This window comes from Lygodium microphyllum, chromosome 6, assembly GCF_053477565.2.
Source record: "Lygodium microphyllum isolate KBCC chromosome 6, Lygodium_microphyllum_v1.1.10, whole genome shotgun sequence".
Classification (NCBI taxonomy): Eukaryota; Viridiplantae; Streptophyta; class Polypodiopsida; order Schizaeales; family Lygodiaceae; genus Lygodium; species Lygodium microphyllum.
In genome coordinates, this window is record NC_141140.1 from 26,038,182 (window position 1) to 26,063,930 (window position 25,749).

The 25,749-nt window shown below is 47.8% G+C and overlaps 1 protein-coding gene and 2 pseudogenes across 1 annotated transcript in view; 2 read left to right on the plus strand and 1 right to left on the minus strand.

Annotated features, from left to right (window-relative positions):
- Positions 1-25,749, plus strand: part of LOC148034396 (uncharacterized) — a 130,799-nt gene that overhangs the window by 94,087 nt on the left and 10,963 nt on the right. Inside the window, exons 9-10 of the mRNA XM_087679351.1 lie at positions 25,089-25,316; positions 25,467-25,695. Coding sequence (XP_087535477.1) covers positions 25,089-25,316; positions 25,467-25,695 — 457 coding nt within the window. The remainder of the gene's footprint in view (positions 1-25,088; positions 25,317-25,466; positions 25,696-25,749) is intronic.
- LOC148034397 (uncharacterized) lies at positions 18,846-19,477 on the minus strand (annotated as a pseudogene).
- LOC148034398 (uncharacterized) lies at positions 21,273-23,758 on the plus strand (annotated as a pseudogene).

The following is a 25,749-nucleotide window of genomic DNA, read 5'->3' on the forward strand; positions in this document are numbered from 1 at the left end:
CTGGAAATTGCTGAAAATGGATTAAGAAAGCTGCCACTTGGCAAAACCTTCCCATGCAAGTGGGGGAAAGGCTAAATAGGACTGAAGGGAGAGGGAAATCTCGTTTTTTCATTTTGGAGCTGTTGGATTGTTGCTGCCAGCTTTTGGAGCCATTTCCCAACCATTGGAGACCATTTTGGTGATGGAGATTGCATATTCTTGACCTTGGGAAGCCCCTTGCGGTATTTCTTTAGCTTTCATTCAATTGGAAGGAGCACAACAGGGAGTCTATTGTCCAAGAATGTTATGGTAAAGTGTGTATTTCGTTTTATGTGCATTTATTTATTGCTGTAATTAACTCTTAAATTAGGTTATCACCACCCATTCCAAGAAGGAAGGCTGGTTTCAATGGTTATTTTAACAAGGGAGCCCAAGTGATCACCTTAGAGAGGCCACGGCATCGGACCAAGGGTGTACGTCGTTTGCCCAGGATCCTACCAAGTCTTACAAAGGCAGATGGAATCAGTAATGGACTTTTTATTTTTTATTTTTTAATTGTTTGTTGTTTTTTTTTTTGGAAGACTTTTGGTGTGATTTGGTCAAATGATTTAGCATTAAGTGATGGTTTGAAATCAGTTTTCGTCCTATTGAGTCACTGTGCCTTGTACAGGAAAATAAGGATGGATTGCTCCATGACCTTCACAAAACAAGTGACATAATCCCACATACTACTAGGATAAGTACCTAGAGATGCGGAGGGGGTGTGTGTGCCAATCATATGGAGAATATATGGAAAGAAAGGCAAGACACATAAGCAAGCAAGACGAGCAAGGCGAGCATGCAAGCATTGGGAAAAATAGTGCCTTCAGAGATTGACATGTGCAATGCCATGATTATGATGGATCTAGAGTCAACCACTCTAAGGGTGATTGAAAAGAGATAAATGCACATAGATGCATGTTTACATGAATAGAATGCCGATGCATGGGGTAATGCAAAGGGGAATGCAAATATTTATGCTTATGCAGAATGCAATGCAATGGTGTAACTTGGACAGTGCCCTTGTAGAGGGATTGTTCACTTGCCTAAGGGCCCTTTTACAATCATGTCATCCTGACAGTGTGGATGAAGTTACAAATGTCCATAATATACAATACATAATAAATAAATGTCTGAAAGGAAAAGATTTCAAACATCATCACTGTCACTATCAAGAGAAAGAAACTGCCCCCTCTTAAATTGGAAGGAGAAGTAAGAGGGAAGTACCCTTTCCCGGTCAATCGAAAGAAGTAGAGGAGGGTATACCCAAGCCGATCCGTGGTAGTAGATACTGATGAACCAGTTGATTGACCGTCTTGGTCAAAATATCAGTAAAATTGTTGCTTGATGGCACAAACTCTAGGTGGTGGGGCCTAGCTCAACTTGCTCTTTGGTGAAATGGTAATGAATTGCCATGTGCCGTGTGTTCGAGGGGTGATGATAGGATTGCCTGCAAAGGCAATGGGACTCTAGTTGTCGTAGTAGACAATTGTAGATGACTCGCAAGAAAACTAAAGCGTAGCCAACAAGGTCGTCAAATAGATGGCCTCCATAGTGCCGTTGAGAGAGCCCGATACTTCACCTCGGCCGTGGAAGCTACTACCATCTCATGCTTACAGCTGACCCAAGAGATAGGTGCCATGTCCCAGGTATAGAGATAGCTGCCCCATGAGAACGTTGGGTGTTAAGGTCTCCCGCCCAGTCAAAATCAATGTACCCTTACAAGTATAAACCATGATCATAAGTTAGGTTAAAATTATAGGTACACCTTAAATACCTTAACACACGAAGACAAGCAGTCCAATGAGACATTCTAGGTGCATTAAAATATTGAGTAAGCAGACTAGAGCTGTAGAATTTGAGTTAGCGAGCAGTATATCATCAACATATAGCAGGATATAGCTGACTACGCGCTAGTGATGCGTATGTAGAGATTTGGATCATAGGGGGTAGAATGGTATTCACGAGTTCTTAAGAACTCGTCCATCCTATGGTACCAAGACCTCAGTGCTTGCTTCAGCCCATAAAGAGGTTTCTGCAGCGAAATGCCTTGTTAGTCCGGTCAACGGAAGAAAAGACGAAAGGTTACTCCACATGGACTTTCTCCTCTTTCAAATTGACACTTTTTATGTCCATCTGATAGATGGGCCAACCGTGGTGAGTGGTGAGCACAACCAATAGACAAAAATAATGTTAGCTGAGCAGTAGAGCTGTGAAGGTTTCTTCATAGTCAATGCCATGCTTTTGTCGGAAACCTTGCATGACAGGGCGAGCCTTGTATTTGTCTAATGTACCATCAGCCTTTAGCTTGGTTCTAAAAATCCACTTGGTCTTGATGACTCGCTTATGGTGAGGACGATCCACGAATGTCCAAGTCCCATTTCGATCAATACTATCCAGTTCCTTCTCCATGGTCTTACACCACAGGGGTCTTGGAGAGCCTCTTGCCAACTATTGGGCTTAGAATGTGCAATGTAATCAGCTATAAACAATGATGTATATGAAGCATGAGGGGCGAGCCGAGCATACCTTCTAGGGCCCTCCGTAGGGAGATTTGGTGGAAGGACCCTTAAATACCACATGCTCTGTTGGTACTAGCAAGGTAACTGCGCGGGTAATTCACTATATGTATATCCTCTATATCATGTGCATTCAAGGCCCATTTATAAATATCCTTATCTATGAATTTTTCCTTAAGAAAACATAACCCTTTTCTATTCAATTTGTAAGTAATCCCTTTATATGGGACCCTTTTGAATGTAAAAGAATGTGTAAAAATGGTATTTTAAAAATCCCTTATGTTGAACCCACGTTATCTTGTCATCAGGAGTGTGCATATGAGCACGACTATCGAAAACTCTGAAGTAAGAAATAACGGGCTAAGAGCCAAAGAATGCCTCATATGGAGTCTTTTTAGGAACCACCGCAGTCGGGCATCGAGGATGTACACTAACATGTTAATAGTCTCGAGTCAAAGGAGCTGTGTTATGAACAACATAGAGCATGCCATATTTAGAACTATCCGGTTTCTATGCTTTGTGACTCCATTTTGTGTAGGGGAGTTGGTAGAGGTGAGCTATCGTGCTATGCTCGACTCTTGTAGAAACGCAAAACACTTGTGGGAGGTAAACTCGCCACTAGGATCACTTCTCATAGTACCCACATGATTGTAAAGAAAATACCCTAACACAGAAGCATAAACAGAAACCGTACGACAAAGCACAGACTGATAAAAGAACATAGTTAGGGTTAGGATAACTCAGAGACAATGAACACAATGAATAAATGAAATGATATGACTACTAATAATACGATGCTCATGCAGTAAACACACTATGCAGTGAATGAATACTGTCCTTGAACTCCTGTATCTCAAGGATCAGGGCAAGGGTAATGAGCTGGAGAGTGTGTCGTACTTTGAACGGATCCCGAATCGCAGCAATGCAGCCTCCGAATGTTGAACACCAGCAAACAGCCTCCGAATGTCGAACACCAGCAAACGCAGTCGTGAGAAGTTGGATCTGATGCAGACAGCAGTGAGGAGAGAGAAATACTAAAAACGTAGGAAGCAAGTGAGAGAAAGACTAAAAACGCAGGCAGGATAGCCTGCAGGAGAGAGAAAGTTTAAAAACGTAGGCAGGACAGCCTGTAGGAGAGAGAAGGACTAAAAATGGAGCCTGCAGGAGAGAGAAAGACTAAACGCAAGCATGACAACCTGCAAGAGAGAAATACTAAAAATGTAGTTGTGAGGAGAGAGAAAACAACAGATGACAGGTAACAGGTGAGAGAAAGACTGCAGTGACTGCAGTAGGAGAGAGAAAACTGTTAGGGCGGCAGCTGGAGCCTGCAAACGTAGTAGTTTGCTGACATGGCAGGCTGTACAATAGCAGTGCAGATGATCAGTAGTCAGTCGCCAGGCAGAAACAACAGCAATCAGCGTACGGAGGGTTGGAAATAGGCGTCAGATTGTAGAGAATAGTGATGGATAGCAAGGGCTGAGATGTCCTCCGCGAACGGGGTGTGGGAAGCAAGCTGATAACATCTGAAACTTGCAAAAACGAGATTGGGGGAAGAGTGGAGGGCTGGCTGCCAATTTATAGAAAATTAGGGTTCTAGATTCTCTCCCACTTAACTCTCTCGATCCGCTTCCCGTTTTAGGGTTTTGGCTAAAATAAGTCTAAAATAAGCATGTTTTGAGACTGTTTAAGTGGCTAAGAGAAATTCTTAACACAATACTCCCCCTCAGGCTCAAAATAGAGCGAGAAAAGTAGGCCAGCCTAAATTTTGATTTACCCCAAGGCGTCCCACCCCAAAGCAGCCAAGGCATCGGACAAAGGGTGCCCAAGGGCCTATCAAGTCCTACAAAGGCGGATGGAATCAATGGAATTTTTTTTTTTGGAAAAGTGTTTTGAAAATACATAAGTAATATAGGGGCAACGGCTGATTAACTGACAGATAGGAAAAGATAAAGAGAGGTTTAAATCCAAGTCAAGTACAAAACTAGCAGACCAATCCCTCGCATTGACTAGGATAAATGTCTAAGGATGAGACAAGTGTGTGAATGTGCCAATCATGTGGTGAATATGTGGAAAGGCAAAAAAGAGGATGGTGGGCTTAGCAAGTCAAGCAAAACAAGCAAGCAAGGAAGGGTAGGGAAATTGCTGTTAGGAGAACTGCCATGTGTTATGCTACGAATATGGTGGATCCTAGAGTCGATCACTCCAAAAGACCGAAAAGGGATAAATTCGTATAGATGCATGTTTACATGAACAGAATGTCAATACATGGGATAATGCAAAGGGAGATGCAAGATGCCATGCTCATGCAATATGCTATGCAACGGTGCCAGTGGGACAGTGCCCTCGTAGGGAAATTGTTCAATTGTCCAAGTGCCCTTTTACAATCAGGTCATCTTGATGGTGCGGATGAAGTTACAAATGTCCATAATACAATATAAAAGAATAAGTGAATCAGTTGCTCCCTTCCTCTGCAGCAACATACTCCCCTCCTCTGACAGCGCAGCAGCATGAGTGGTAGGTCCTCAATTGGGATACGCAATGGAAACTTCTGGTCAGACGTGGGTACATTCTACGAGTACTCCCCAGTCAAACACCTTGCGCATCATCCTCTCTGAGGAATAGCTCTTGGCCGTCTGGGCCACAGAGTTAGAGCTGAAAGAAAAAACGATCTTTGGTTAGATCGTTGGACACTCCCCATTGAGAGCCCAACTACGGGACTAGCTCCACTCCATGCTGCGCATTGGCACAACGCAGATCTTGGAGGCAGTGCTAATGGGCCAAGGGATCTTCCTGGTTCGACTTATCTCTGCGGACGCAGCCCGTGAGTTGGTGGAGAACTCGCCCTATGCCTGCACGAAGGGGGTCATCTACATGGTTCCTTGGTATAGCGGCTTCACAGTGGAGTCATTTGCGCTCCACAATAATTTTCTTAGACACCCAGTCACCCTACTTTTTCCTGGACTGGCGGTAGAATACTGCCAGTTAGTGGAGGGCTTTGGACGGCTTTTTGGCACAGTTTTTCCTGCTTCCTTTGCGGATACAGTGACAGCTGAAAGAGTCCCAAAGGTACGAGTGGCCGTGAAAGACACAAAAAGTATACCAAAGTTCTTGGAGATTGAGGTTGGAGGTCACTCCTTTAGGCAGTAGGTCATTGTGACTGGGCAACCAAGGCAGTGCCTGCGCTGCCATGATTTTGGATATCACGCAGCAGATTGTACGAGTTTCGGGGCCAAGGCCGCTCCGGCGACGGGCCCACAGGTGGACGCCGACGACTTCACACGGGTCCAGAGACGACAGAGAGGGAAACGGCAGGGGGGGCCGCAGCCAGCGCCTCAGTCGCAGCCTCGACAGCAGGGCATAAGAGGGCGAGCGACGCCCCCTCGGCAGAGCACTCCGCAGCCCCCCTTGCCCGTCCCACTTGGCAGGACTGCAGTCCCCCATAGCCACCACTCGCACCACAGACTATCCCACCTGAGATGCCACAGCCCCCACACCCACCCTCCACCACCTCCCAGGCTCCTCCATTGACCCTAGCCCATAGCCCCCCCCTTCCAGGGCCACCAGCCCCCCTCCCACACCCGCCACATACGTTCGACCATCCCACCATCCCTTGACCCTCTTCCCTCCCACCATCTCCCTTGCCGAGCACCCCCCCTGATCCGTACCCATTGTAGGTGATCCCTCCCAGACCCACTCCCGCTCATCCCAGAGGAGGTGATGAGCCACACACGCCTACATCCTCCTCGCACCAGCAATCTTTCCCCTCCCACACAGCCACCAGCTCATCTGCCCGTGCCGCCCGTCACACCTTCCCAAGACAGGCACAGCTGCTGCCACAGGAGTTTTTCCACAGTGGCCCATGGTCCTACCTGAGAGTTGCGGAGCGCGGAGTGTTTCCACTACCTCTAGAGATGGCGATCTTCGGGGTTCGCAAGTCAAGGAGGGCAAGGTCCATCTACTAGCACCACCGGATGGACCAAACTACTCTTTCTTCTTTCAGTCCTCTCACTCAAGGGATTGGACAATGACACTGATAGAGGAGTTGAAGAGTCAGGTGGCGGACCACATCTCCCAGTGGATGGGAGAAAAAGGACGAGCACTGTTTGCACAGCAATGGCCTGGTAGCATGATGGACATTAACTGGTGGGCTGGTGCCGAGGTCCCACACTTGAGCATTATCTTTCGAGCCCCTCCACAGTGGAGGGCTTCGAGGGATGTGATCGAGTGGCCCCTGGCATAGGCGGTCCGTTTCTACCAGTGTACGGAGTCATGACTCTTAGCGTGGCTGATAGATGCATTGATTGTACCACTTGGAGCATCTATCACCCCTATGGTTCGGCTGAGGGCCACCATGGGGGACTGGAGTTTGCTGTCCAGACCTGCGGCAAAGCGTACCTGCATGCCCCATAGTTTCTCATCATCATCAGCAGCTTCCACACCGAACAGATGTCTATTCGGTCAGTCGTAGGTTTCCCCATGAGCTTACACCTTGCATCCTAGAATGTGAATAGTCCCCACTACAGTGGGGCACGTTCATCCAGGAAGTTGATTGTTCGGCAGGAGCTGCAGCTTGCCCTTGCCGGATGGATCGACATTTTACTTTTACAGGAGCACAAGCTCACCCCCTCTTAGGCCCAGCAGGTAGGGAAGGTACTCCCGGGCAGCTCACACACTTACTAGGAGCATGCCATAGGTGCCCACGGCAGGAGTGGAGGCGTATGCACCTCTATTGGCCCGAGTCTCACCGCCTGTGTATGAGACCACGGGACAATAGTGGCAGGGAGGGTTCTATGGATCAGTCTGGATATTGGGGACTCATGCCTGGGAGTCCTCAATGTCTATGCCCCTACGGAGGCTAGGGCACGTAGCAGGTTCTAGGTGGAGATCGCGGATGGGCTCCCAAAGGTGGACTCCTGGATCATTGGAGGAGACTTCAACAACCTGGAGGCTTTGGAGGACCAGCAGGGTAGAGGCAGAAACTATCAGGGCATGACCGGGGAGGAGCAGGAGGCATGGAAGGTATTTCTATTGGTAATAGATGCACATGATGCGTGGAGAGACCCTGCCTTCCACAAGAGGGAGAGGTTACTGGACTTTTCTCGGGGATATAGGCGGCTAGGTGGAGTCCTGCTGGAGTGGTTGGACAGGTTTTATGTGGGAGAGTGGGGAGGCTCTCGTGGGGGCCAGATTGGGCAGTTGGTTGGGCAGTTGGCGAGCACCACATTGTTTGATCACTGCCCGGTTCTCCTGCCACTAGATCCCCCAACATCTGCCCTAGACACTTGATCCTATAGGATCCCTGACTCTATCTATAGGAGGGAGGAGGTGACGAGGCAGATAGAGCAGCTCTGGACTAGGGAGTGGGGCAGGAGGGACCGGATCGCAGAGGCCATATAGGCCAGGCAGCAGAGCTGGGAGGAGGAGAGAGCGCTCCGGCAGGACCTTGCAGCCACGCAAAGACTACTATAGGAGGCACCAGGGGACCCCACCCTCCGTGCACAGGAGGTGCGAGCGCGAGCAACCATTGCTGGCCTAGAGGACAAGCGCTTGGAGTTCTCTTTCCGCACCTAAGCAGCTTTTTGGGTGTGGAAGGGGGACACGATGTGTAGGGAGTTTTTCCAAGTGCACCAGCCTTGCACCTCAGGAGTGCAGATATGCAACCTTTGAGATCAGTATGGGAGGACTCGTTCAAGCCCAGACGAGGTGATGGAGATTGCCACTGATTGCTATAGACGCCTTTTCCAGTAGGAGACAGCCTCAACTAGAGGACAACGATGTAGGCAGCAGGTCTGGGATCACATCCCGTCCTTGTCACAGAGGAGATGGGACGCCCCCTCCTAGCCCCCTTCACAAAGAAGGAACTAGAGGAGGCTTTCCATACACACGACGGGCAGAAATGCCCAGGACAGGATGGCCTCTCTAAGGCCTTCTTTACTATCTACTGGGAAGTGATAAAGAACCCCCTACTGATGGGCTTCCAAGAGATCTTCACTTCAGGTTAGATGCTAGGGAGCCTTTCGGCAGGCCTTATCAGTCTTCTCCCCAAAGGGGGAGACCGATTGGAGCTTTCCCAGTGGAGACCGATCACCTTATTGCCAGTGGCCTATAAAGCACTGGCAAAGATGATTGGTAGGCGACTACGCCCCGTGCTGCCAGACATCATCTATGATACATAGACAGGCTTTGTCGAGGATAGGAGTATCCTAGACAATGTATTCACCTTCTTTGAGGCGATAGAGTGGGCTTAGCACAGTGGGCAGAGACTGGCCGTACTACTCTTGGATTTCGAGAAAGCCTATGATAAGGTGGACTGGGATTTCCTAGAGGGCACCATGGTGAGGTTGGGTTCCCCCAGGCTTGGATTCGTGGGGTTGCCGCACTTTACAGATTGGCCACCAGTAGGGTTCTCATAGGTGGTAGGTGAGGGGAGGAGTTTCGGCTAGAGAGATCGGTCCGTCAGGGCTGCCCCCTGGCCCCGTACTTGTTCCTACTCTTTGCAAAGGTGATGTCCCACTTCCTCAGGTCCCGTGTGAGCGGATTATGTGGCCTCCAACTTCCCGTGAGAGAGGAGTTTGAATTGCTAGACTCAGAGTATGCAGATGATACAACACTCTACATAGAGGATGATGAGTTGATGTTGGAGAGAGTGAGCTGGCTCTTGAGGTGTTCTGTTCCGCAGCGGGAGAGAAAATCAATTGGCGAAAGTTGGTTGGTTTCCTCACAGACCCGGACTCTAGCACAGAGTGGGGTGTCCACCTAGGATTTAGATGGGTGAGCAGAGGACAGACCGTCCGGTACCTAGGGTTCCAGGTGGGACTTGACATCACTCTCGCCCAACAATTTCTTCTAGTCCTCGATTCTATTCGGAGGAAGCTGACTTACTGGAGCACGGCTCACCTCTCACTAGCCGGCCGAGCCCTGGTGGTTAACAAGGTCCTCCTAGCGAGGGCTTGGTACATTGCCTCGTGTTGGTGCTTTTCCTCATCCTGCGTAGTGCAGCTTCGCCGCCTAGTGCGGAACTTCCTTTGGTCCGGGTCAGATGGCTCCAGGGATTCCTGGGCCAAGGTGACTTGGGCGACCATCATACGACATCAGTCAGAGGGAGGGCTTGGGATCATAGACCCAGAGTTTCAGAGTACGGCCCTCTTGGGCAAGCTAGTTGTCCGCGGCCTCACACCGAGAGGGCAAACCTAGAAGGTCCTATTGTAGGAGGGTCTTCAGGATTGTAGACCGAGGCTTGGCGGTGAGTGGAGGCTGTCCCTGAGATGGATCTTCACGTCAGCCCAAATCACCCCCCTAGATCACCTTTTCTACGCAACTTACTCGACGTGTGGCAGGGCCTCCGCAAGGCCCTAATCCAGAGTCCCCCAGGATGCTAGGAGGAGATAGACTGTCAGCCGGTGATCTGGAACCCCCAGGTTAAAGATCGAGAAGGGGCACAGATTGGCGAGCGCCCCCACATCCAGTGGGCTGGTTGGGAGGCCGGCCTGGCTCGTACCATCAGGACATGGCGAAGTTTCAGGCTGCCAAAGAGAAGTGGAGTTGAGGCGAAGGGAGATAGACGCAGCAATATCTCCGGAGTGGCTTGCTCCCACGATACGAGTGCCGATAGAGCCGGGGGAGGTATGGGCTGCTAGGTTTTCACCAGCAGGCATCCCCCTACAGGTAGCAGGTAGAGTGGGCGGCACCCCACAAGAGACTTTCTTCACCGTTCAGGAGGGGGGGCGTCTGGCTCTTGACAGAGGGCAGCAGGATGAGGGGATAGCTGCCCTTTCATGGAGGAGGATTCGGGTGGTGGGCCTTCAGGGAAAGACATGGTGATTGGATCTCTATGTTTTTTGGAAGGAGCTCAGGGAGTGGCGCCTTTGGATCTGGGAGTGCAGACCACTTGATGAGCTGGAGTGGGATCCAAGAGAGTGGCTATGGCCGACCACTGTAGGGGAGGTATGGGCTGCTAGGTTTTCACCAGCAGGCATCCCCCTACAGGTAGCAGGTAGAGTGGGAACCCACAAGGGACTTTCTTCACCGTTCAGGAGGGGGGGTGTCTGGCCCTTGACAGAGGGCAGCAGGATGAGGGGATAGCTGCCCTTTCATGGAGGAGGATTCGGGTGGTGGGCCTTCAGGGAAAGACATGGTGATTGGATCTCTATGTTTTTTGGAAGGAGCTCAGGGAGTGGCGCCTTTGGATCTGGGAGTGCAGACCACTTGATGAGCTGGAGTGGGATCCAAGAGAGTGGCTATGGCCGACCACTGTAGTCACCATGAAGCCACCCAGGTTCGTAGAGTACACTGCTAGGATTGGCAGACACGTACTGATGCAGGAGAATATGGATTGGGCGCCGTCACGTAGCAGGCACTGGGTGGAGCACAGCATCACGGAGCTGTTCCGACGGACTTTCTGGCGTCGCCTATGTGATAGCTGGAGGCCAAGGAGGGTATCATATTTCTTATGGCTGGTGGTACATGGAGGCTTGGCGGTGGGAAGTTGGCTTGCCCAGATGCAGGAGGGAGGTTGTAAGCGTTGCACACCGCAGCCTTTGGAAACCCCAAAGCACTGCCTGTGGTCATGTGAGGAAGCGCAGCTCGTGTGGAGAGGAGCATGCCGCATCCTCCTCCGTACAGCACCTAGCCTTGCATGTATTTCATGGGGAGCTTTCTACTGGCAGACAGTCACCGAGGGCCGTCACCTTCTCTATGAGACCGGGATGCAGGACACGATATTCATCGTTGAGGTAGGATCGTGTGCAGTGGTCGGTTTGGAGGTTCTACCCATCCGCTAGGTACTGGAGCCCACAGTAGACCGCTCTGAGGTATGGGAGATCATAGGGAGTCTTATTGGATGGCATATCTGGAAGGCGCGGTATCAGGAGACTTTCGGCGGAGAGAGACTTTCAGCACAGGCGACCTTAGCTGAGCTCTGGACCTCCATCATGCACTCCCTCTGCGGCCGTTGGGATCAGGTGCAGGGCGAGTCCAAGGCTCGTCAGGAGCTCCGTGGTCACTCCATGCATACCTGGGGCGGCCAGGACTTGTTTTTCGTGATGCAGGCAGACAGCCCCCCCAGATGGCGATATACCCTCCCCCCCCCCCCCTCCATGGCTTCTTACCCCTATTCCCCCCAGACCGCCCTGAGAGGCTTGTATTCATGATGTATTTGTGTTTCAGCTCCAGTAGTCTGTTGAGCATGAGCGCTCCGTTGTAATCAGTTTCATTGAGTCATATAATCAACCACATTTTATTTGCAAAAAAAAAAAAGAATAAGTGAATGTAATGTCTAAAAACTGTTAGCATCATCACTGCCACGATCAAGAGTAGAAGCCGCCCCCTCTCAAACTGGAAGGGAAAGCAAGAGGGAAGCAGCCTCTCCCTATCAAGCTGAAGAAGTAGGGGAGGGTGTATCCAAGCCGATCCTGGGTAGCAGGTATTGAAGAACCGGCCAGTTGACCGCTTTGGTCAAGATATTTGTAAAATTATCTGATGAAGGCACAAACTCTAGGCGAATAGTGCCTAGCTCAACCTGCTCTTTGGAAAAGTGGAAGTGGACTCCCACATGCTGTGTCCGTAGTGTGATGATCGGATTGCCCGCAAGGGCAATGGCACTCTGGTTGTCGCAGTAGACAATTGTGGGAGAGTCACATGGAAAATGAAGCGCTGCTAGTAAACTCCTCAGATAGATGGCCTTAGTGGTGCCATCGAAGAGCGCCTGGTACTCAGCCTCGGCCGTCGAAGCCACCACTGTTTCTTGCTTATGGCTGGACCGTACCGAATGTAAAGAGATAGTCGCCATGGGAACACCGGGTGTCAGGATCTCTTGCCCAACCAAAATCAGTGTACTCCTGCAAATATAAACCAGAACTATATGTCAAGCCATAAGAAAAAGTACACCGCAAATAACGCAACATACGAAGACATGTAATCCAATGTGACATCCCAGGTGCTGTAAAATACTGACTGACTATGCTAACTGAGTAAGCTAAATCTGTCTTAGTGTGAATTAACCAAAGAAGTTTTCCTACAATAGAATGATAGATGTGTGCATCGAAGGGCTTTCCTAGGGTATCCTTCGACAAGTGGATAGTAGGATCAAGAGGTGTGGCCACTGACTGTGTCTGATCTGAAGTGGTAAGCTTACCTATCTTGTCATCAGGCATTTGTGTGTACGCACGACATTTGAAGACTCTGAAGTGGGAAATAACAGGCCGAGAGTCAAAAAAGGCCTCATACGGGATCTTTTGAGGAAGAGCCCCAGTCGGGCACCGGTTGAGGATGTACACCGAAGTGTTAACAGCCTCGACCCAAAGGTGCTCAGGAAGCTCTTTTACGAATAGCATAGAGCGTGCCATTTCCATGATTGTGCGGTTCCTACGCTCTACGACTCCATTCTAAGAGGGATAGTTGGTAGAGGTAAACTCGAAAAACTCCTGGGAGGTAAACTCACCACCGCTATCACTCCTCATGCACCCAACACGACGACCAGTCTGGTTATGAACCAGCAACACCCAAGCAAACAAATATGTCAAAGCATTGGACTTATACTTGAGGAAGTACACCCACATGTATCGAGAATGATTATTCCCACTATCAAAAAGAAGTACAGCGCGCCGTTCAAAGCGGCAGTGGATGTTGGCTCAGAAAGATCAACGTGAATCAATCTAAGAGGCTCCTCAGCTCCATGTGTAGACTGCTGAGGAAATGGGGTACGGTGTTGCTTCCCGAGCTGACAGACTTTACAGACATCTCGAGCTAGCTTCAGGCGTGGAAGGCCCTCAACTAGCTCATGGCGTGACAACTCATAAAGTGAGTCATAACCAGATGCCCTAAGCAAAAATGCCAAAGACGCTTATTGTGCGTAGGCTCCCGAGATGTGGCTAAGCTATGGAACACGGAGCCCTCGGCGGTCGGCTTAGTGACAGAGTGAGTCATGTGGGATAGGCCATTAGGCTGTGCCTCATCGCGAGCAATCACTAAACCAGTCTGAGAGTCAAGGACCTCGATTGTGGTCACCATAAAGAAAATTGCTCGCCCCAACCGGCAAAGCTGCTGAACAAGTAACAAGTTCACCCCAAACTGAGGGACATGATATACGTCGTCCAGCGAAGCCAGATCCGGACCCTTGTCAGTGGCAAAACTAACGCAACCTTGAGCCAGAATCTTAACCGAGGAGTTGTTTCCTACACGGACCTGCCCGGCTCAAGTATAGAAAATGTCCTCTATAGGAGTCATGTGATGTGTAGCTCCATTGTCCACAATCCAAACTGGGGTGAAGTGCTCAACTGTGATGAGTGGGCCTCTGTAGTAACCTCGTTAGAAAGCAACTCACAGATGTGAACGAGACTCGCATCGGATGTCTCTACGGAGATGATGAGGGTCTCTGTAGACCAATCAGACAAGCCCTTTGGAGTTGAGAATGTTGTCGATTGAGATGGCTTTGCGGTGGCAGTGTGAGTGTGGCCTTTAAACTGCCCCTTGCCTCCCCTGCTGGGGGTTGCCCGACTGAGGGGCGAGGTTCTGAGACTTAGGTTTTGGTGTTGTGTCTCATGCCTTTGATCGACACTCGTCGTGAAAATGACCAGCCTTTTGACAATACCTATTCCTTTTAGGTACATTTTTCCACCCTGGTTTAAGTTGTGACTGGGAGTTTCCTTGAGAATCCCCAGATTGATTAGCTTTTGATGTTGATTTTGATTTTGAGTGGAGGTTCGGTTTGGTTTGCCCTTTCCTTGTTGCCCTTTCTGAGAATGAGCAAGAAGAGCCCCCTCTGAAGAGGAATTCATATGAAACTGATCGAACGATTGTGCGTAACTCAACAGCTGACACTCAAATTCATAGAATGTAGGTATGGTAGGCTTCGAAATTATTCCTTTCACAATATTGAAGTATTTCTTGGGGAGTTTATTTAGAAACAATGTGACTTGATCGTCAGAGGACTTGGGAGTCCTCGTAGAGGAGAACTCAGTGAGGAGACGCTGATACTCAGCCAACTTGACTTTCAAGTAATCCTAGTCAGTGATTTTGAAAAGTTGTTCCATGAGCAGACGACCTCGTAGGAACAAATGCAGGATCGGGTTGGGGTTCCAACCCCTGCACAAGATCCCATAGGTTCTGTGAGTCAAGGACTTGTCTCATCAAATTCGACCAAGTAGTAAAGTTTGACCCGTTAAAACGAGTCTTGTCATTAAATTCATTCTTGGCAGAAGATGAGCTAGAACCATGAGGTGTCAGGTAGGTGTAAGATGATGGTGGGAAAGATGATGGAGGTGGGTGTGTCTGATAAGAGAAAGAGGGAGGGGGAAGAGGTGGGTAGGCAGGAGGCTGTGAGTGTCCAATGAGTACTGATTGATACGGAGACACTGGAACATGAATGTTTCCATAAGGTGCTGGTGTAGGTGGAGACACTGGGACACGGTAGCCTTGTTTAAAGTGAGGCTGGGACACAGCAAGATGACCAGAAGGTCCACTAGGCAATGCCATGGAGGTTGTGGAGGCAACTGATCCATACTCGGGAGAGATTGAGGTGGGTGTGTCTGATAAGAGAAAGAGGGAGGGGGAAGAGGTGGGTAGGTAGAATGAGGTTGTGAATATCCAATGAGTGCTGATTGATACGGAGACACTAGAACATGAATGTTTCCATAAGGTGCCGGCGTAGGTGGAGACACTAGGACACGGTAGCCTTGTTTAAAGTGAGGTTGGGACACATCAGGATGACCAGAAGGTCCACTAGGCAATGCCATGGAGGCAAACTATGGAGGCAACTGATCCATACTCGAGAGAGATTGAGTGGGATACCCAGGCTGCAATGATCTCGAAAGTATGTATGAGGTAGGTGGAACACCATCCGACTGAGGCAAGGATGAGGTCCTAAAGGATGTGCCTATGTTTCCATAACCCCCCGGTGTGACGTGTGGTGCGACATTGAGGTGTCTGAAATGGAAATGTAAATGGTGTAAATGGAAGTGGTGAAGCAGCGGAAGAATGTGGTGGGATGGGTGGGTTTTGAAAGTTAGGTGTATGAGATGTAGATTCTTTTTGTTTATTTTTATCATTTAAAGACTGAAAATGAAACTGTGAAGATGATGATGCACCATGTAATGAAGTGAAAGGAACACCAAATTCATTCTGATTATGTGAAGTAGACGGAAAAGAAGGAAGGGCAGAAGAAGATGTACCTGACTTTTTCTTATAATCCTCGCAACGTGTGTTAATATACAAGAATTGGTCCTCAAGAGGACCTTTTCCATAGTCAACAGACTGGACTCTTTCTTCCACATGATCTCTGCCAGTATATTGCAAAACAGAAGAGGTAAAAGAAGAAGGCACAAAAGATGAATCAAAAGTACCTTGCATCGGAGAGGACGGAAGAGTCTGAAAAAATGGAAAATACTCCGGATCTTGCTCTCCAAGAGGGGGGCCCATCCCTGAAGGAGGTCTCGACGGCCCTGCAACATCATCAGACTTACGCGCAATATCTGAAGAGTGAAAATCATGCATACCTTCATTCAAAAACTTTTGTTGAAGTGCAATCCTTTGGTCGAGCTCCTCAATCTTCTTTCGTCGATAGGTTATGATAAGTTTATATTCTTCAGAGGTTAGCTTGCCTATCTTTTCTTCCATGTACTCAGATGTGTCTTCCACCATGTCGGAACTTTGTGGAGCAAGCTAATTGGCCTACTCTAGCTCGGTTCTCAGCATAGGCTATTCTGGAGACGGAATCGGTGTTGATGTGTTCGAAGTCATTTGAACATACTGTTATTCTTGCTTCTTGCGAAGAGCTCTTAGATCAAAGGCCTAGGTTTCTCAGAGAGTACCAGGCTCTGATACCATGTAAAGAAAATACCCTAACAGAGAAGCATAAACAGAAATCGTATGACAAACCATAGACTGAGAAAAGAACACAGTTAGGGTTAGGGTAACTCAGAGACAATGAACACAGTGAATAAATGAAATGATATGACTACTAATAATACGATGCTCATGCAGCAAACACACTATGTAGTGAATGAATACTATACCTCGAACTCCTGTATCTCAAGGATCAAGGTAGGGGTAATGAGCTGGAGAGTGTGTCGTACTCTGAACGGATTCCGAATCACAGCAAGGCAGCCTCCGGATGTCGAATACCAGCAAACGCAGTAGTGAGAAGATGGATTTGATGCAGACAGCAGTGAGGAGAGAGAAAGACTAAAAAGTAGGCAGCAGGTGAGAGAAAGACTAAAAACGTAGGTAGGATAGCTTGCAGGAGAGAGAAAGACTAAAAACGAAGCTTGCAGGAGAGAGAAAGACTAAAAACGCAGACAGGACAGCTTGTAGGAGAGAGAAAAACTAAAAACGTAGGTGTGAGGAGAGAGAAAACTGCAGACGACATATGACAGGTGAGAGAAAGACTGCAACGACTGCAGGAGAGAGAAAACCGTCAAGGCAACAGCTAGAGCCTGCAAAACGCAGCAGTTTGCTGATGTGGCAGGCTGTACGACAGCAGTGCAGATGATCAACAGTCAGTTGCCAGGCAGAAACAACAGCAATCAGTGTGTGGAGGGTGGAAACAGGCGCTAGACTGTAGGGAATAGTGATGGACAGCAAGGGCTGAGATGTCCTCCGCGAATGGGGTGTGGGCAGCAAGCTGATAACACCTGAAACCTGCAAAAATAAGATTGGGGGAAGAGTGGAGGGCTGGTTGCCAATTTATAGAAAATTAGGGTTCTAGATCCTCTCCCACTTAACTCTTTTGATCTGCTACCCGTTTTAGGGTTTTGGCTAAAATAAGCCTAAAATAAGCATGTTTTTGGGCTGTTTAAGTGGCTAAGAGCAATTCTTAGCACAACAACGACGACCAGACTGGTTATGGACTAGCAGTACCCAACCATTGAAATAAGTGAAAACATCGGACTTGTGCTTGAGAAAGTATACCCATACGTATGGAGAGAGATCATCCATGATGTATACCCATTTAAGGTAATAGTGGATATGGGACCGCAAAGATCTACATGAATGAGCTTAAGGGGTTTCTGTAGCACAAGTGATAGGCTACTGAGGAAAGGGTGTATGATGTTGCTTACCTAGCTGACATGCTTTACAGACCTCTCGAGATAGTTGTAGGCGTGGAAGGCTCTCAACCATCCCCTGACGTGATAGCTCATAAAGAGAGTTGTAGCCAAGATGTGTGCTAAGCGAAAATGCCAAAGACGCTCAAAGTTTGTGGGCTCTCGTGTAGTGGCCAAAGCCTAGAAGCAATGAAACTCCGAATCATCGGCAATCAGCTTGGTAAGAAAACGGGTCATGTAGTAAAGGCCATTAGGCTATGCCTTTCCATGAGCAATCACTAAACCAGTCTAAGAGTCTAGGACCTCAACTGTGGTCACTGCGAAGAAAACTGCTTGCTCCAACTGGCAAAGTTGCTAAACGGACAAGAAGTTCACCCCAAGCTAGGTGACATGATAGACGTCATCCAGCTAAATGGACTTAGGATCCCCATTGGTTGAGAATTCAGAGATGCCGATACTCAGCCAACTTGACTTTCAAGTCATCCTTGTTTGTGGTTTTGAAATTTTGGAGCTTATGATCCAAAATTGATGTGATGGGTCCTATGCTGAGCCACATAGTAGTCGGTCAAGTGTGCCCAACGCTCGGATACTAAGACGAAATGCTGAAGTTGAGAGTGAAATTCAGGCAACGATCCTTGCATGAGCTCAACAATAGCGAAGGCATTAGGAGCCTTCCATGAGCAGACGATCTTGCATAGAACAAGTGCGGGATCAGGTTGGGGTTCCAACCCTTGCACTAAATACCATAGGTTTTGAGAGTCTAAGATATGTCTCATCAAATTTGACCAAGTGGTGTAGTTTGATCCATTGAAATGAGTCTTATCATTAAATGCAGACTTAGGGGATGAGGAACTAGAATCACGAGGTATTTGAGAAGATGGATAAATGGGATAAGATGGTGGTGGTGGATAAGGAGGAGGGGTTAAAGATGGATAGGCTGAAATAGGTTGTTGATGTCCAATGAGTGGGGTGTCACTCCATCCATCCACCACAAGTGTGATACCATTATTGGCCCATAGCTCCTTCATATTTGCCGTAGCAGCCTGAACACTCCTCTTCTCCTTTCCGAGAAGGGTGGTGCGAAGGGTTTCCAAAGAGGGGGGAACATAGGAAGAACCATATTCCCCAATCTTCGTAACCATGGCTCTAAAGTATGGAGACCTATTCAATGTTCATAAATCAAAGAGAGCATGTTAAGAATCAATATGATGATAAATAATAATATTAAATGAACATAATAATTTATTATTTATCACTTGACACTAGAAACTCACCGAGCTGCACGGAAAGCAATGTGATCATGAAAGAAGAAACGAGCCACGGCCATGTCCGTTTCTTCTTTCAAGCGAGGATTCCAATTTTCCTCGAGGGTACTTTGGTGAGGATAAGAAGATGGGGTGGTCGATGCGGATGGGCCACATGCAAAAGGTGTCGATGGGAAGGCATGTGATGGCACACCTCTACCCAAGTTACCGCTAGCCTCCGTAGGACATCCTCATGACCCCACCATGAGATTGGGATCAATGGCCACTTGTGGAGATCGCCTTGCCGCTTTGGCCACCTCATAGATTGCGAGCTTATCAAGAAGCTCTTGTCTTTTCTCTGGGGTCACCTTTGTGCAATATCTCACCTCATTCTTGGGTTCGCTCAAGAGATAAGCTCGCACCTTGTTGGCACCACCACTACGTTTGTATCCACAAAGTTTGCATGTCCATGCTCTAGCACTGCCTCTCGAACCATACATAGGGCAATCGACCTCATCCCACCATGACCATCGATGTATCGTAGGTCTTCTCCTTCAAGTGGGGCCGGTGGTTCCTTCATGATTATCATTTTGTGAAGAGGTGGATGCCGCAGTAGATGTGGGTGGTTTATAGATGGGGAAGCCGATGAAGATGCCATAGATGATAGAAACTTTGCAAGTTTGATGAGAAGTAGCCTTTGAAGTTTGCCCTTGAGGCTTGACTTCTTGAGCCTTGAAAGTTGAGGCTTGAGCAATGAATTATGAGGCCCAAGGGAGGGAGAGTAGAGTCTAGACTCTAGAGACTTGAGAGAGAGAGAGAGAGAGAGAGAGAGAGAGAGAGAGAGAGAGAGAGAGAGAGAGAGAAAGCTTGTACAATGTAGAGGGTAGCCTTGAGCCTTGAGGCTTGAGGCCCAAGGGAGGAGAGAGTGGAGACTCGAGAGTTGAGAGGGAGAGGAAGAGCCTTGAGCCTTGAGGCTTGAGGCCCAAGGGAGGAGAGAGTGGAGACTTGAGACTTGAGAGGGAGAGGAAGAGCCTTGAGCACGCCGGCCTTCAACCTTGAGACTTGAGACTTGAGAGGGAGAGAAAGAGCCTTGAGAAGTTGAGACTTTTGGCCTTGGAGTGTGAGTGTAGCTTGAGAGTGGAGCATTATATAGGAAACATTGGCAAGAGCATGGCGGAAATGGCCGTTGGCAGCCAAACAGTCAATTTTTTTTTTTCAAAAATCGCCCAACGGCTCCCTGGGCCGTCCCTAGTCGGCGTCCCTGACACACAAGCATTCCGTGAATGCATCCCCGCTTGGCTCACCGGCGTCCCCACTCGGAGATGGGATGTCCGTTCGTTCCGGAATGTCCCCACCTGGTCCTGTCCCTGGGATTGCGTCCCCCCGTCCCACGCTACTGTCCCCTCCGTCCCCTGTTACTATGGTCTATACAATAGATATATCTTGTAACTATAGAGCATGGCTACATTTGGTGGCTCAAATGAAGTATGCAATGATATTGGCTATCAACTCCCATTTGCGACCTTGGTTTGCTATGTTCTTGTGAAAAGTTTGTTGTGCTATCCTACTCAAGAGCTGACTAGAGATGAGATAGGACTGACTACCTTGAACACCTCATACCCACAAGTAGGTCCTTTATCTGTGGTGGCCAAGCCAACGTTCCCCACGTCATCGTTATCACCTTTGTTGTATTATCAAAACTAACTTCAGGGCTCTCGTCCAAATCTCCTAAGGACCCACTTTCTTACCAAGCCAATTGCCAATGATTCGGAGCATAGTAACAAGGGACGGAGAGGACAGCAGCATGGGATGGGGGGACGTAGTCCCAGGGACGAGACCGGGCGGGGACGTTCCAGAACGGACGGACGTCCCGTCTCCGAGTGGGGACGCCGGTGAGCCAAGCGGGGATGCGTTCCCGGAACGCCTGCGTGTCAGGGACGCCGACTGGGGATGGCCTAGTGAGCCGTTGGGCGATTTTTGGATAAAAAAAATTGACTGTTTGGCTGCCAACGGCCATTTCCGCCATGCTCTTGCCAATGTTTCCTATATAATGCTCCACTCTCAAGCTACACTCACACTCCAAGGCCAAGAGTTTCAACTTCTCAAGGCTCTCTCTCTCCCTCTCAAGTCTCAAGTCTCAAGGTTGAAGGCCGGCGTGCTCAAGGCTTTTCCTCTCCCTCTCAAGTCTCAAGTCTCCACTCTCTCCTCCCTTGGCCCTCAAGCCTCAAGGCTCAAGGCTACCCTCTACATTGTACAAGCTTTTTCTCTCTCTCTCCCCCTCTCTCTCTCCCTCTCTCTCTCCCTCTCAAGTCTCTAGAGTCTAGACTCTACTCTCCCTCCCTTGGGCCTCATAATTCATTGCTCAAGTTTAACTTTCAAGGCTCAAGGAGTCAAGCCTCAAGGGCAAACTTCAAAGGCTACTTCTCATCAAACTTTCAAATTTTCTATCATCTATGGCATCTTCATCGGCTTCCCCATCTACAAACCAACCCACATCTACCGCAGCATCCACCTCTTCACAAAATGATAATCATGAAGGAACCACCGGCCCCACTCGAAGGAGAAGACCCACGATACATCGATGGTCATGGTGGGATGAGGTCGATTGCCCTATGTATGGTTCGGGAGGTGGTGCTAGAGTATGGACATGCAAACTTTGTGGATACAAACGTAGTGGTGGTGCCAACAAGGCGCAAGCTCATCTCTTGAGCGAATCCGGGAATGAGGCGAGATATTGCACAAAGGTGACCCCGGAGAAAAGACAAGAGCTTCTTGATAAGCTTGCAATCTATGAGGTGGCCGAAGCGGCAAGGCGATCTCCACAAGTGGCCATTGATCCCAATCTCATGGTGGGGTCACGAGGACGTCCTATGGAGGCTAGCGGTAACTTGGGTAGAGGTGTGCCATCGCATATCTTCCCATTGACACCTTTTGCATGTGGCCCATCTGCATCGATCACCCCATCTTCTCGTCCTCGCCAAAGTACCCTCGAGGAAAATTGAAATCCTCGCTTGAAAGAAGAGACGGACATGCCATGGCTCGTTTCTTCTTTCATGATCACATTGCTTTCCTTGCGGCTCTGTGAGTTTCTAGTGTCAAGTGATAAATAATAAATTATTATGTTCATTTAACATTATTATTTATCATCATATTGATTCTTAACATGCTCTCTTTGATTTATGAACATTGAATAGGTCTCCATACTTTAGAGCCATGGTTACGAAGATTGGGGAATATGGTTCTTCCTATGTTCACCCCTCTTTGGAAACCCTTCGCACCACCCTTCTCGGAAAGGAGAAGAGGAGTGTTGTGGTTGCTGCGGCAAATATGAAGGAGCTATGGGCCAATAATGGTATCACACTTGTGGTGGATGGATGGAGTGACACCCACAAGCGGTCTATTCATGGAGTAGTGGCCTACTCTCGTGGAGAGATGTATTTTGTCGACTCACATGATGCCTCCGGCTTCGGGAAGTTCGACGATGTGCTTGCTGTGGAGTGGGCAACAACTTTAGAAACCATGGGAGCAGAGAATGTGGTGACCATTTGTGCAGATGGCGAACCGGCAAATCAAGCAGTAGGGAACATACTTCAAGCCACATATCCTCACATCACTGTCTCTTTTTGCATGGCCCATTGTCTTAACAATCTCATCAAAGACATTGGGGCCCTACCATCGATAGCTCTTGTCATGGATGAAGCCAACAAAATTGTCACCTTTGTCCTCAATCATGGGAGAATTTGCCATGAGTTCACCAAGAGGTCAAACCTCTCTTTGCTCAAATATTGAGAGACACGGTTTGCTTTCAACTTTCTCATGTTAGGCCGCTTGTCCACATGTAGTGGGGCATTACGAGGACTCTTCCTTAGTGATGAGTTTCTAGCATGCGAGAGGCTTCCACAGCAAGGGGGCAAGAGTGCAAAGCACGAGCAAATGACACGGCATGGTGGGAAAGTGTGAAGTGCATTGACACCATGATCAAACCAGTCATGGACCTCTTGAGGGTTGTCGATGGCATGTTGCCATGCATCGGCAAGGTATATGAGGCCATGGATCGGATGATAGAGCGCCTCAAGGTTTATGTTCCTGATGAGGACTACAATGAGATCAAATCCATGTGTGTGACAAGGTGGGATGCCTACTACTCCCCTCTCCATGCAGCAGCCTACATGGTGGATCCTGAATTTCAAGGTTGCAAGCAGGAAAAGGACAGAGAGGTTAGCAATGGCTTCAGGATTATCTTGGATCGTCTAGTGCTAGACCTAGGTATCAGGCGCAAAATCAGAGATCAATTGCATTTATATCGTGAGAAGAGGGGTAGTTATGGATTGCTAGATGCATAGACGGATCGCTTCAAGATCGGCTCAGCACTTTGGTGGGAGGATTATGGTGCAGATGGTCCAGAGTGGCAGCGATTTGCCATTCGCATTCTCTCACAGTGTTGTAGCTCCAGTTGCTTGGAGCAACTTTGGTCAGTGTATAGCCACATCGCCTCTAAGAAGAGGAACTGCCTGAACCACCTTGGAGTGCATCGTGCCAATGATTTGGTCTTTGTGAGTTCCAACTTGCGAATGCTTTGCAAAGGCATGGTGAAGAAAGTAGATTCATTGACCGAATGGGAGCAGGCACAACAGGATCTAGAGGTTGACCCACTTCACACAACTGAGATTTTGGAGGACCTTGAGGGCATAGGTGAGGAGGAGCCACAGGTTGTCGAGGACTTCACAGAGTCCGTGGAGATTCCGCTTCATCCCACTGCCGACCCACTACTTAGTCTCGACTCTTGACACTCTAGAGCACTCTAGACTCTTGAGTCTTACGATTTACCCTCATACTTAGCATTTGCCATTATGTCATGTGGCATTTTGACATTTTGTATTTATTTTTGGCTTTAGTATTTACTCTCTCCTCCCATCTTCTATGTATATTTGTCATTGTAGTTTGAGCCTTGGCTCTTGACTCTTGAGTGACGAGTGGTCACGAGTCTTTTGGATTTCCTAATATGATGCTCTATTTTCTTCTATTTGGTGCAAATGTGTCCTTCAAATGTTCCTCTCTTAGAGTAGATTTAGTGTGATTTTAAAATACTAAAAAAAAACAACTTTTTAATTGCCGTTTTTTCCCCTGTCCCCGGGACGGTCCTTTACCCTTTACCCAATCCTTTACCCAACCCCGTTCCCGTTCCCCGTCCCATGTTACTATGGTATAGACTCTTTCTTGACACTATGGGAGATGGGAGAGGCTACAGGGTGACTCAGAGATTATGAGGAGAGATGTTCTTCTCAGGATCTGTGGTGTTTGGCACTTTCTTTCATTTTGAGCCGCACATGGTCTAGCATTATAGACCTAATGGTTGGTTATTCACTCAGCCTTGTATTAGATTTCCATTTTGTTTTACATTTGTCATATGTTGGAAGTCATGTATAGGGCTAATCTTGTACTTTGCCTTAAAAAAAGAATCTTCTTTTCTTCAAAGGAAAATGTTGGTTCATGTGAAGCTTACTATTGATAGTAGCCAAATTTGGACTAGAAATAAGAGTCTATATGAGATTGATCATTCTTTCACAGGCTTATGTCGAAAATGTGGCTGCTGCATTTGTTGCCGTTCGATTATCTCACCATGAGGGACCACATCAACAAGATGAGCGACTACCAAGCAAGTTGGCAACCTATAGGAAGGTCATAGCATCCGAGGATATGCAATTACACTGCTTGTTCATCTTCCCCTCCCTCAAGTATGACATCTTCTATTCCAACTTAACAGATGCATGAGACTTTGACATGGCAAGAGCTGGTCCCATTTTGGGGGTAGCTATTGAGTGCTCATGGAGTCGTCGTAAATAGGACATGACCTTATTGAGAATATGCTGAAGTTTGAAGAGTAGCTACTCACTTCTGCATCTACTCACCAAGTTAGAGCTAATAGTGGATTTGAGAGGTGGGAGTGTGCTTGAGAGGACAAGCTCTCAAAGACTGCTTTCTTGTTGGCCTTCTAGTAGGAGGTGAAGCCTCCCCTGCTGACAGCTTTCCGAGTGATCTTCAACACAAGTGTATGCAAGCCAATCTGTCTCAATATGGCTAATTTGCCTATTTTGCAAGGGAAAAGCGACAAGATAAACCAGTTACTTTTGTATCCCAAGCAACCTTTTTTCTATCCTTCATTTGCTATGCTATTCTAGCTAAACTGTGTTACTTCCTTAAGAAATGAACAAAAATTTTGCTACTTTGTTTGGTTTAACATAGCCGTTGTTTTCTCTGCTTGGATGCAGGAAGGCCTTGTCTAGGTTCAAGAATAATTGTTAAAAGATCTTTTGGTATTCTCTTGAAAGCATTAAGCAATGACCTTCAAGGTTGGCAACAAGAGCCTAAAGTTCTGGCAGCAGAACTGCTGTATATCCTCATAATGTTTGTAGAAGAAAATGCAACAATGCACTTACAAAGTCTTGTCCAAACAGCAATGAAAGCATGCTCAGATCAACTTGTAGAGAAAAAGTTGAGTACATTTTAGAACCCTTCTGGGGCTATTTTCTCCATGTTGTTCCCTGTGATATTGTACAGTACCTTTGTAAGAAAATCTAAAGCAATTGGAAAAATGTTATATATTGGATTACTATGATTGAATCTTGATTTATAATGACAGATTGCAGACTGTGTACGGCTTCTTGGATTCTTTGTTGATCCATCATCCTACATGGAAATTTTGATACCACGAATAAATGGGAACTGTGATGCTGATATATCAATACAGAATAGTGGTAATGGGCTGAAAATACTATCATATCTAATGCAAGGAAGCCAGGTTACTCTACTTCAGAGTCACATTCCTGAGATCTGTTCATTGCTGACAAACCAAAACTTGGTTACAAGCCTTCAACCGTATATACCTTTCTTATGCAAAGAAATCAATTTTCTGCTCTCTTGATTTTATAT